The sequence below is a fragment of the Orycteropus afer genome, unplaced genomic scaffold, assembly GCF_000298275.1.
Source record: "Orycteropus afer afer isolate SDZICR_OR568_19922 unplaced genomic scaffold, OryAfe1.0 scaffold00128, whole genome shotgun sequence".
In the NCBI taxonomy this organism is placed as follows: Eukaryota; Metazoa; Chordata; class Mammalia; order Tubulidentata; family Orycteropodidae; genus Orycteropus; species Orycteropus afer.
Genome location: NW_006921715.1, coordinates 784,382 through 796,753, shown reverse-complemented (window position 1 = coordinate 796,753; position 12,372 = coordinate 784,382). Strand labels below are relative to the sequence as shown.

General features: G+C 45.3%; 1 protein-coding gene across 1 annotated transcript in view; it reads left to right on the top strand.

Moving 5' to 3' along the window:
• Nucleotides 1-6,450: 6,450 nt before the first annotated feature.
• Nucleotides 6,451-12,372, top strand: part of EVL (Enah/Vasp-like) — a 68,425-nt gene continuing 62,503 nt past the window's right edge. The window contains exon 1 of the mRNA XM_007944560.2: nucleotides 6,451-6,624. Within this exon, the coding sequence (XP_007942751.1) occupies nucleotides 6,490-6,624 (135 nt within the window). The 5' untranslated portion in view covers nucleotides 6,451-6,489. The remainder of the gene's footprint in view (nucleotides 6,625-12,372) is intronic.

The window sequence follows — 12,372 nt, the reverse complement described above, 5'->3', positions numbered from 1 at the left end:
ATGTCTACGCAACCACAAGCTAGGTGGGGCTGTTGGAAGTATTTTTTAAGTTAGCAAAGAGAATTTTGTATGTATGTGTTTGAAAAAAAAATTTTGTTTCTGCAACAAATAATGAATATTTTTTAAGCAAATATTTAGAGCTGAAACGAAATTTCCTCACGTGGCAAGTGCTTTGGGCAGATTGAGGTCATGATGCCTGTGGAGGATGACGGTCCAGCAGCATTTGCGTGTGTGGCGCCCTCGTGAAGAGCAGAGCAGCCTGGAGTCCGGACCAGGGACCAGGCTGGGATAATTGCCCCTGGGGTGGTTACTGTAGGGCCATCCAGATTATTTAAAACAAAGCACAGTCCCCAAGGAGCAGTAAGCCCCACTAGCAAGACAACCGGTCAGTAGAATAAACGGGATTTGTTTTGTTTTGTGCATCTAGGTTTTGTCAGGGAGCTCTGGTAGCGTAGTGCCTAAGGCACTTGACTGCTAACCAGAAAGCTGACGGTTCAAACCCACCAGCCACTGCTCAGAAGGAAGGTTGGGCAATCTACTTCCATAGAGATACTACCTCAGAAACCCTGGGAGGGGACGCTATGAGTCGGGTCCAACTCGACAGCACATAGCAACAACAACAGATGCTAAGAGAAAATATGGCAAATCGGGACCTAGCTAGAGGAGAGTGACTGGGACAACAAGGGGACTTACTGCTTTGTCATGTGAATAATGGATGAAGGAGCCAGCATGCTCCTGCAGTTGTCCAGTGGACCATCCTAAGACATCCAGAAAGCACTGTGCACCCTGGAGGGGAGTGGCTGGAATGTCACTCAGAACAAGGAGGAATTGTCTAGCAGCTGAAGCCATTGGACAAAATGGTCTGGTCTGGAAAGCAGTGACTTCACTGTCACCAGAAGTTTTCACTTGCAGGCTCAGTGTCCACCTGTCCAGGCTGTGTCAGAGGGGGTTATGGACAGAATGGTGTCTCCCACAAATCTGTGTTGTAAACCCTAACCCCCCCACGCCTGTGGATGAGTTGCATTTGGGAACAGAGGCTTCTCTGTTCTGCTAACGAGGCGTACAGGTAGGGTGTGTCGAGCCAGTCACTTTTGAGATGCAGAAGAGCAGATCCCCCTGAAGAGAGCACGCACGGGGAAGGTAGATGCCACACCACTTGAAGATCTCCAGGGAGCCGTGGACGTGGACACGAGCTGTGGAGCCATAGGCCAGAGCCACAGACAGAGAGAGCCTTCCCCTGCAGCCAGCACCCTGATCAGACTCGTAGCCCCTAAACTGGTAGGAAATACATTTCTGTTTGGTAAAGCCACCCACCCGTGGTGTTTCTGCTACAGCAGCCTAGATAACTTAGAGAGCATCCCTCCATTGGACACGGGATTGGAGTAGATGGTCTCTAGAGTTCTGTCCAGCACTGCAATTCTACAACAAGCATTTATTAGTGCTCAAGGGGCAAGGAGGCCACATCTTCTGACCTCCTCTAACCCCACAAGAGGAAGACAAAATCATCATCAATATAGCCCAAGGCCTATTCCTGTGAGGCCAGACATGCCGCCTCTCTCCAGCCCTTTCATCAACCCTGACACCAACCGTTCCTCCCGCAGCACCCACCACCTTTCTGCTGGGTTCAGTAATTCGCTGCAGTGGCCACACAGAACTCATAGATTATGGGGTTTATTAGGGAAGCACCAGGCTACAATTCAAGTTCAGGAACAGCGCTCCGTCTCCCAGCCTGCCATCTCTCATCTCTCAGCCAACAGTCTCTCTCAGTCTCTCTCCCAGCAGTGCGTGTCTCTCGGTGTCTCTCTCTTAGCAGCTCGTGTCTTTCAGGAGCACATTTCTCTCAGCAGCACATCCTTCTCAGCCAGCGGTCAAAGTGACTCCTTCTGCCTCTAGGAGGGCTCCTTTTGAAGCTGGCATAGTGGCCAAACTAACCAATCATAACATCAGAATTCTAAACACCTGACAGAGACCGAACTTCCCAGAACATTGCTTTGTGCCACTCTCAACAGAAATACCCCAGGTGGATAACTTGAATGATCAGTAGCTCCTCAGTTGCTCATGGCAAATTCCACCATGGAGTTTACAAAGACTTATGGCTAGAAAAGCCATACCAGGTAATTTACTAAACCACAATTAGGTACCTACTATGTGCCAGATTCTGGAAGCATGACAGAGAATGCAACTTCTCCCTCATGGGACCTGCATGGTATGTCAGTTTGGTTCTTTCAAGAAGCAGAAGTCAAGACCAGATTATAATGTAAAAGATTTATTAGAGGAAAGGTCAGTGCAGGGTAAGGGGGGAGGAGTGGGACCAAGCAGGGAGGGCCTCAGTCCACGATGCCATTCTATGGTGGTGGTGGTGGTGGTGGTAGTGGTAGTGGAGGTGGTGGTGGTGGTGAAAGGTGGGGGGAGGGTAATGGTGGTGGTGGAGGTGCTGCTGGTAGTGAAAGTGGGAGGGTGGAGGTGGTGGTGGTGGTGATAGTGGAAGTGGGGGGGGTGCTGGTGGTGGTAAAAGTGGAGGTGCTGGTGGTACTGGTGGAGAAGGAGCTACTGGTGCTAGCGGTGGTGGGGGTGGTGGAGGTGGAGTGCCGTCAGGTTGCCTCTGACTAATGGGGACCTTATGAATGACGTGTTGGCCAGTCCTACACCACCCTCGCAATAGTAGGTGTGTTTGAGTCCCCTGTTGATGCTGTTGTGTTGGTCCATCCCACTGAAGGTTTCCCTTTTGTGCTGACCTTCTATTTTATGAATGTCTTTCTCCATGATGTCCTTCTCCAGTGATGGGTCCTTCCTGATGAATGTGTCCAAGGTAGTGAGATGAGACAAAGTCTCACCATCCTCACTTCTAAGATCATTCTAGTGCACTTCTGCCAAGACTGATTGATACGGGTCTGACACCTGTGAAAGGATGGGGCAAAAAAAGGGTGAGCAGGAAGCATCTCAGAGACAGTGCAGCACTGAGAAAGCTTGGGCCACTGATGGGGATACCTGAGCAGGGGTTTCCAACGGCAGAGCTCCGTGTTGGACCCAGTTGGGCCGGTTCAGGTGCCTCCGCCACCGTCAGTTGCAGCTAGAGCAGCCAGGGAAATATAACCTCGGTTCAAACACAGCCGCCAGGGCCATGTGGCCACTAATGCTCTCACAACAGGTCCTTTTGAAGGCAAGATTCCAGAAAGTGGTGCCATGTCAAACGGTCCCTTCTTGAATGTACTGCCCTAGAGCTGATCCCATGCCAACAAGCAGAGCTGGGGTTTCACCCCAGATCCCTATGACTTACTAGAGTGCCTGTTTTGTGAGCTAGTACCATGCTATACCTCAGGATCTCGGCCAGCCCCAAAGACAGTGTCTGGCACACCTGCTTGCCCAGCATCACAGTAGCTAAGTGTGTCAGCAGCAATAAGTGACAAAACTAAATGCGTAACTCTATTTGTGGTTAATTTCCATTGCAGCAGAACTATGATTTGACCCAAGAGCTACCCAATGTATAGTTTACTTGAACTTGTATTAGACTTCCAGGAGCTCTGGTGGTGCAGGGGTTAAGGCATTTGGTTGCTAACCAAAAGGTTGGTGGTTCAAACCCACCAGCTGCTCCATGGAAGAAAGACGAGGCAATTTTCTTCCATAAAGATTTACAGCCTTGGAAACTCAGTGGGGTTCACCATGAGTCAGAATCAAACTTGAGGGCAGTGGGTTTAGTTTTGTTTGGTGCCTGAGACTTCATGAGACCAGGACACCAAGTATTAGCGAGGGCAGAGCAACATCTCTTAAAAGATGCATTGTTTCAGCCCCAGGAACACACAGAAGGGAAAGGTAGTGCCTTTTTGTAAATGTTTGGCCTTTCTCCCTGGCAGCATGGTATGGTATGGTTATTTTCTATGAGTGCCGTGTTGTCATTTCTGAGAGCCGTGTTGTCATCTGTGAGAGCCATATTGTCATCTCAGAGCCAGGCCTGTTTTGCTTGTTCTTGATTTCCCCATCAGCATTTATTAATGAATGATGGATTGAAAAAAGCTGCAGTCTGCAGACCCTGCTGAAAACACCACCCTTCTAATTCACTCAGGCACACCTGTCTGCAGACATGCCCAGAGTCCACAACACCAGGCCTGGATGCCAACTAATGTCGAGCGTCCCCCAGACTCCTAACCCCAGGCCAGAGCAGAGGGATCAGCCGGTTAGGTATCGGGAGTGGGTTTGAAACCCAGCTGTGGTATTTAACAACTGTCAGATCTGAGTAAGAATTCCCTCACAGTGAAATGAGAGACTGTGTGGAATGGCATTGTACGTGTCTTGTGTGCAGAACCACCATCAAAGTGATAATACAGGTGGATCTGCGTAATACAAACCACACTTACTTCTGTCCTTTTCTTCCTTACATCTCATCGTGGGTGACATGTACTACATACAACGCTGCCGTGTATAATTTGCTGATGGCATCATGTCTCTAAGTATGTATGTAGTGTTTCCAGCCCCTAAAGACAAAGATCGATTTGTAAAGATACTGATAACAGAAAGCAGTAGTAATGGAACTAAAAAGAAAAATGAGGTACTAGACTTACATCGGAACCAACTTACGACGGGCTCATCGGAACACCACGCCATAAATCGGGGACTGCCCCGTAATCTATATACCAGCTCATCACAGTCTCCGAATAAGAGGGAAGTTCAGCCCTCTGCAATGCTTAGGGACTGGCTGCGTGTCCTGAACCAAGGTTTCCAAGCCACTGAGGACTAATTCTTTTTAGAACCACCATTTTGTAACAGAGCAACCCCTGGGGGGTGGGGCAGAATCTTTGTCAGATACTTTGTCCTGAAGAGTATGGTAAGGGGAACACTACGTGCCTGTTTGTCAGCTCACCAAGCCTCTTCACTGATGATCCGTATTATACAGTAATGACACAGGACCTAAGGGTGATGGCACTGTCTGCTTCTGTATCAGTTGGCCTCGAATTGTTGGCCTTCTGATGTGTTTCCAGTTCCTCGGTTGCATTTATACAGCCCCCCTTTCTCACTGGTGGCAGGTGCCTGCTTCTAACAGCCACATCTTCTCTTTGTAGTTTGGGGATTCTAATATTGTAGCTACTGAGAAAGGAGTAGCTGTTCAAGATTGTTAGACTTAGACAGAAATCAAGAGTCCAGGAGCTCTGAGAGGCTTCCTCTGGGTAGAGTGGCAGGAGCTGCTGTGCATGGATTTTGGTGATGGTTTCGTCTCTCCCCCTGCTCCTGCTTCTGCTGCTGTCCTGGTTTTCTGTCACCTTCTCAGCAGACGAGCTTGCTAGGAAAGTGTCTTCAGCAAAGTGGGTTCAGTCATCTTTTCATTTTGATTTCTATCACTCTGTTCTTCAAAAGGTCACCGAGTCGTTGTAGTGTCTGCATGCCATATACGATGTTGCTGTTGCTGTTAGGTGCCATCAGGTCGGTTGTAATTCATAGCGACCCCATGTGCAACACAGTGAGACACTGACAACGAGACACTGCCCGGTCCGCACCAGCCTCACAGTCGTCACTGTGCTTAGCCCCTGCTGCTGCAGCCACTGTGTCGGTCCCTCTCACTGAGGGCCTTCCCATTTTTCGCTGACCCTCCACTTTACCAAGCATGAGGTCCTTCTCCAGGGTCCGGTCCCTTCTGACAACAGGACCAAAGCAGGTGAGACCGAGTCTCACCATGCTCGCTTCGGAGGAGCATCCTGGCTGTACTTCATCCAAGACGGATTTGTTCATTCTTCTGGCAGCCCACGGCACATTGAATGTGCTTCACCAACACCATAATTCAAGTGCATCCGTTCTTCCGTAGTCTTCCTTATCTGCTGCCAAAGACCTCTTTGGGGTGTTGAAGAGCAAAGATGTCACTTTGAGGACTATGGTGTGCCTGATCCAAGCCGTTGTTTTTCAGTCGCCTCGTATGCATGTGAGAGCTGGGCAGTGAACATATGATGCTACCCCATCATAATACCATAAATTGAGCCATTGCAAAGAATATTATCCATGTCCTGTCCTTTAGAATCAAACAGAACTGGTTGAAATTTTCACATTCAGTTACTGGACACCTGTGGGAACATGTATAACTCTTCCAGGTCTCAGCCATGCTTTTCTCCTCTGCAGAATGGAGGTAATAAATCCATGCTTCCTCACCTGTAAAGCGTAAGTGCTTTAATGCAGTGTCTTATTTAACATAACACCTAGAACATTGTAGACAGTTGACAGGTTCTCACTGTAGTTCCTCTCTCATCTCATTGCCTGTGCCCTGAAGGCAAAGAATCATTCCAGGCTGTGGAAATTTCGGGCACAGAGTCTCCTCTCTAACCCCCAGGGCAGCCCTTCCATAGATGGTTGGAAACTCGGGCAGATAGGATGTGTCCTTATGTCAAGTAGCTGTTGGCCTCTGTTTCAGAACATGGCACAGCTGGCTTCCATCCGTTGTTCCTGAGCTGATGCTTAAATTCTCTCTTGCTCTGCAGCGAACAGAGCATCTGCCAAGCTCGGGCGTCTGTGATGGTCTACGATGACACCAGTAAGAAATGGATACCAATCAAACCTGGCCAGCAGGGATTCAGCCGCATCAACATCTACCACAACACTGCCAGCAACACCTTCAGAGTCGTGGGAGTCAAGCTGCAGGACCAGCAGGTGGGTCACAGTTATAGTGCACACTTGTGACACACACGTGTGCAGTGAAAAGAGGTCAGAAACCAACAAGATTGGGAGTGAGAGGATCCAGGTTCCAATTCTGACTTTACTGCCTGGTAGGTATATCACTTCTGGGCTTCAGTTTTCTCATCTGTGACATGGAGACAGCCATGTCCTGCCTACTGCACAGGGTTGTCAGAATGGAACAAAATAATAGTCGTGAAGCAGCTTTGAGAAATCGAACCCACTGGACAGAGGTCGTTAGTCTTATGCTAAGCCTATGTGTCCAGATACAGTGTGACTGGTTAAGATGGTTGATCCATTAGCCCCAGGTCCTACTTTGGAAGGAATGTCAAGGTGATTTGGGGACTTTGGAATCATTTCTCGCCCTACATGCTCATCCTGGACAAATCAGGTAACGCAGTATTTGTGAGTGTACCTAGCAAATACCTGTCCCACAGACGATAACAGCTGTGCCCAACTGTGTCATGCACAGCCGTACCCATGTGACTAAGATGACATAGCATGATGTGACTGGGACTGAAATAGAGACACAGAGAAGGGACTGCCTAGCTTCACCACGGTGACCTTGTTGAATTTGTTGATGCCCTCTCTTCTTGGAGATGGCAGGGACGTTTTTAGTCATAAAGTTAGCAGTTCTATGGTTTCAACGTTTTTAAAAAGTATCCTCTGACAGCCTCCTCGACAGCCTTTGTTGCTGAAGCCTTGGCCAAGTTCAGCAGCAAATTAGCTGCCAGATCTGCAGGAATCAGCATGTTAGCAATTAGAAAAGAGAACCGAAACTTGGGGCTCTGTTTTTACACATGTGTTGTTGCCTATTGAATGGGTTGCTGCTTGGCCAGAATAGCCCTATTGAGTTTCAGATTCTTGTAGCAAAAAGGGACATCCCCACTTCAGGACCCTGGATAATGGGTGTCTGTCTAAACTTAAACTCACTGTACCGACAATGATTGATTTGCACAGGTCTGTTTTCCAGTCAGTGTGGACTACAAGGTCAGACATTTTGAGAAGACTAAAATTACTTGATACCTTTCCCTTGTTAACAACCCTTAATGTCAGGGAGGTTTTTCTAGAAACTTTCTAGAAGCTGCCTCCCTGTTCTTCTGTGTCACTGGTTCTAGATCCACCTTTCAGAAAAACTGGCCACACATTGCAGGATATATAGTGTCCTTGGCCCCAATTATGATGGCAACCAAAAACATCTCACAAATTTCCAGTTGATCCCATGGGTGGGGGTGGACCTGGTTGAGAACCTTTGTCATAAGGTCCAATATCTAATGCAGTCCCTGAATCACAGGTGTTTCCTAAGTGATTGCTTTTAATGCCTCATGGTCGCCCTCCAGGGCACACTAGGAAGACAGCATGGTGTGTGGGGAAAAGGCAGAGGGCTGGGTACCTGGATTCGCAGGAGCCTCATCACCTGACTGCCTCCTTCAGAGGAAGCCACACGTTGGGGCTCGTTTGGGAGGAGACTGGCAGCAATCCACAGTGGTCTCCTGTACAATTCGGAATGTTAGTTCTAATTAGAGGTTTCCCAGAGTCAGAAAGAGAAGTTACCACCACAGCCTTCCACGTGGAATCGCACATTCAAGAGACAGGTTTCTAGGATGTGGTTGATACTGTCTCCCAAATGGATGGGCAGCATTAGCGAGGAACCTAGAAGAGAATCTTAGTAAACCAAGGCATTAGAGAGGAAGAATGCCAGGAAACCAGGTCTATAATAATGTTTAGGGAGTCAGAAGAAAAGATTGACTTACACAGCTTTATCGTCCAGTCAGTGTGAACTACAAGGTCAAACATTTTAAGAGAGACAAAAATTACTGCCTTTGTGACCCAGGAAGGGATATGACACCTGTGATGCTGCTGATGTTTAGGGAGCACCTTAGTGCCTGTGTCAGTCTCCCAGCACTCCTCTGAGGACAGCACTGCTGGACTGCCACCCTCCTCTTGACAAGCAGATGAATGTGAAATGATGGGAAAGAAGACTGACAAGACAGAGTGTCGTTAGCTAAGGTCTAACCTGAACCTCTGAAAAAACAAAGCTGTCACTTGATGATGAAGCCGCACCTGACCTGAGCCACGGTCTTCTCAGTAGCTGCGTATGCATATGAAAGCTGAACAATGAAGAAAGAAGACAGAAGAAGAATTGATGACTTCACAATGTGGTGTTGACAAGGAATATTGACTATACTGTAGACTGTCAGAATGAACAGTGTTAGAAGAAATACAATCAGGATGTTCCTTAGAAGGAACGATATCTGGACACATCAAGAAAGACTCTAGAAAAGGACGTCATGTTTGGAAAAGTAAAGGGTCAGCAGAAATGAGGAGAAACCCTCATAAGACGACCTGACTCAGGCCTCCAAAACGGACTGCGATGTCCCAACCATGGGAAGCTGGCATGGGCCCAGGCAGCGTTTCATTCTGTTAGACATAAAGCTGGGATGGGCTGCTTTGAGAGTCCATGAGGCTTCACAGCCAGTCAGTAAGAATGATGGGAAGGACATTCCCTCACAGGGAGAGGTTTGAAAGAGATGACCTTAAAAGCCTTGTCAGCCTGTCATCTCTGTGGGTTTAGAACAAGTTGATTATGTGGGACCTGGAAGGTAGTCCTCCAACATCAAGCTTCTTTCTCATAATGGGCTCTTGACTATTTCTACCCGAGTCCTCAGAAACATGTTAGTGTTGGAACATGTTAGTATTTGCAGTGGGAAGGACTTCCTTTTAAAGAACAAGAAAGACACTCCCCCTTGCTCCTATATTCCCCAAAATAAAACATATGCAAACTGTTTGAGAAGTTAAAAATAGATTTATCCTTCAGTAAGTATCTAGATCAGTCATGCCAAAACTTGGAGAACTATTTTTAAAATAAGGCTGATAAGAAGACAGATAGGTTTAAAATAAAAGCATAAAAAAAGAGAAACCATACAAACAGTAATCAAAAGAAACAGGTGTGACTCCATTAATATTGGACAAAGTAGACTTTAATGTGAAAAGTATCACTAACGATAAAGAGGGATCTTTATAACGACGAACGGATCAGTTGAAAAGGAAATCGAAATCCTAAATTTGTACACATATAATAACATAGGTTCAAAAATACATAAAAATAGACATATCTAAAAGGAAAAATAGACAAATCCAAAAGCATATTTGGAAATTTCAATGATGCCGCTAAGTAACTGAATGAGCAAGTAGACAGAAATCAGTAAAGACAGAAATTTTTAATAAGATTATTAACCTAGTTGACCTAATTTACATTTCTAGAAACTATAGCCAATAGCTGTAGAATATGCAATCTTCTCAAGTACACATGGAACATTTTCCAAAGTAGATGATATCCTGGGCCATAAAGCAAGTCTTAACAAATTTAAAAGGATGAAAATCAAACAGAATATTTCTTTGACCACAGAGAAATTAAACTAGAAATCAGTAGCAGAATGATAACTGGAAGCTTCCAAATGTTTGAAATTAAGCAGTATACTACTAAAGAAGTCATGGACAAAATGAAATCATAATGCAAATCAGAAAATATGTTAAACTGAACAAGAATGAAAATACCACTGCAATGTAGTAAATTACATAGTATGGTTTTTCTAGCTGTAAGTCTTTGTAAACTCTGTGGTAGAATTTGCCGTGAGCAACTGAGTAGCTCCTGATTGCAGAAGTTATCCACCTGGGGTATCTCTGTTGCACCGGCATGAAGCAATCTTCTGGGAAGTTCGCTGTCTCTCAGGTGTATAGATTTCTGATTTGGGGATTGTTTAGTAGTCACTCTGCCAGGCTCAAAAGTAGCCCTTCCAGAGGCAGAAGAAGTCTCTCTGACTGCTGACTGAGAAAGATGTGCTGCTGAGAGAAATGCACTAATGAGAGACATCCACTTGCTGAGAGAGAGATGAGAGAGATGCACTGCTGAGAGAGAGAGACAGCTGGCTGCGAGAGACTGAGTGCATTTCTGAACTTGAATTGTAGCCTGTTGCTTCCCTAATAAACCCCATAATCTGTGAGTTCTGTGTGGCCACTGCAGTGAATTATCAAATCCAGTAGAGAGGTAGTGGGTGTTGCAGGAAGAATGGCTGGTGCCAGGGTTGGTGAAAGGGCTGGAGGGAGGCAGCATGTCTGGCCTCTCAGGAATAGGCCTTGGGCTGCTGGTAGTGATTCTGTCTTCCTCTTGTGGGGTTAGAAGAGGTCAGAAGATGCAGCCTCTCTGCCCCTTTGGCAACTACAAAGCAAAACTTGTGGGATGCAGCTAAAGCAGAGGATATAAAGAAATGTATAGTTACCAGTGCATGTATTAGAAAAGTGAATGACTGAAAATCAGTGATCAGGACTTCTCTCTCAAGAAACTAGATAGAGCAAAAGTAGAAGGAAGGAAAAAATAAAAACAAGAGCAAAACCCAATAACATAGAAAGCAGATCTACAATGAGAAGAACAACAAAGCCAAATACTCGTTCTTTAAAAAAATCAAATAAAATGAATAAACCCTTAGTAAGAGTGATCAAGGTAGTCAGGGTGAGTAAACACCCACCCAGAGTCCTCGAAGACAGGCCAGGCAATCTGCTTCTGAAAGGTCATAGCCTTGAAACCCTATAGAGTCATTCTACTCAGCACACGTGGGATCACCATGAGTCACACTTGAAACCCTGTGGAGTCATTCTACTCAGCGCACGTGGGATCACCATGAGCCACACTTGAAACCCTGTGGAGTCATTCTACTCGGCACACGTGGGATCACCGTGAGTCACAATCAACTCAGAGGCAACTAACAACAACAACAAGTGATCAAGAAAACACAAATGGCCAATGTCAGGAATGAAAAGGGACACATCACTACAGAGCCTACAGACGATAAAAACATAGGGAAATAACATTGTGAACAACTTTAGCACAGTAAATTTGACAACTCAGATGAGATGGACAAATTCCTTGAAAACAGCAGTTGACTAAAAGTGACACAAAGAAGAAATAGAACATCTGAGGAATTCTATATCCAGTAAATAAATTCAATCCATAATTACAAACCTTTCCACAAAGGAAATTCTAGGCCTAGATTGGTTTACTGATGAATTCTTCCTAATCTTTAAGGAAGAAACATACCAGTCTTACATAAACTCTTACAGAGATGAAAGGAAGGAGACCAACATAACCCTACAAGAAAAACCACACAAGAATATCATAGGAAAAGAACATCACAGAACATTATTTCTAATGAACAGTGATGCAGTAATTCTAAACAAAAGATTAACTAACATAAATCTAATATTAAAAAGAAAATCCTATCAAGAAGGATTTATTCCATGAAAGCAAGGTTGATTTAACAGAATAAAGGCCAAAAACATATGGCAATCTCACAAGTGTAGAAAAATCATTTTGTAAAATTTAGTGCCTCTTCATGATTAAAAACTAAGAGGAAACTAGAAATAAAAAGTAATTTCCTTAATCAGATAAAGGATAACAACAAACAAATAACAAAGGAAAAATAGTAGCATGATATTTAACATCATGCTTTCTCCCCTGAATTCAGGAACGAGATGAAGATACTCACTATTACCACTTTGACTTAACATTTGGAAAGAAAGAAATAAAATCATCCTTAATCATGTATGATTGAATAGTGTATCTGGAAAGTGAAAGAACCTACAGACTGGTAGAAATTCTAAGTGAATTTGTAGCTTTTGAAATATTAATATCAATTGTAAACCAGTTATGTCCATTGATCAAGCAGT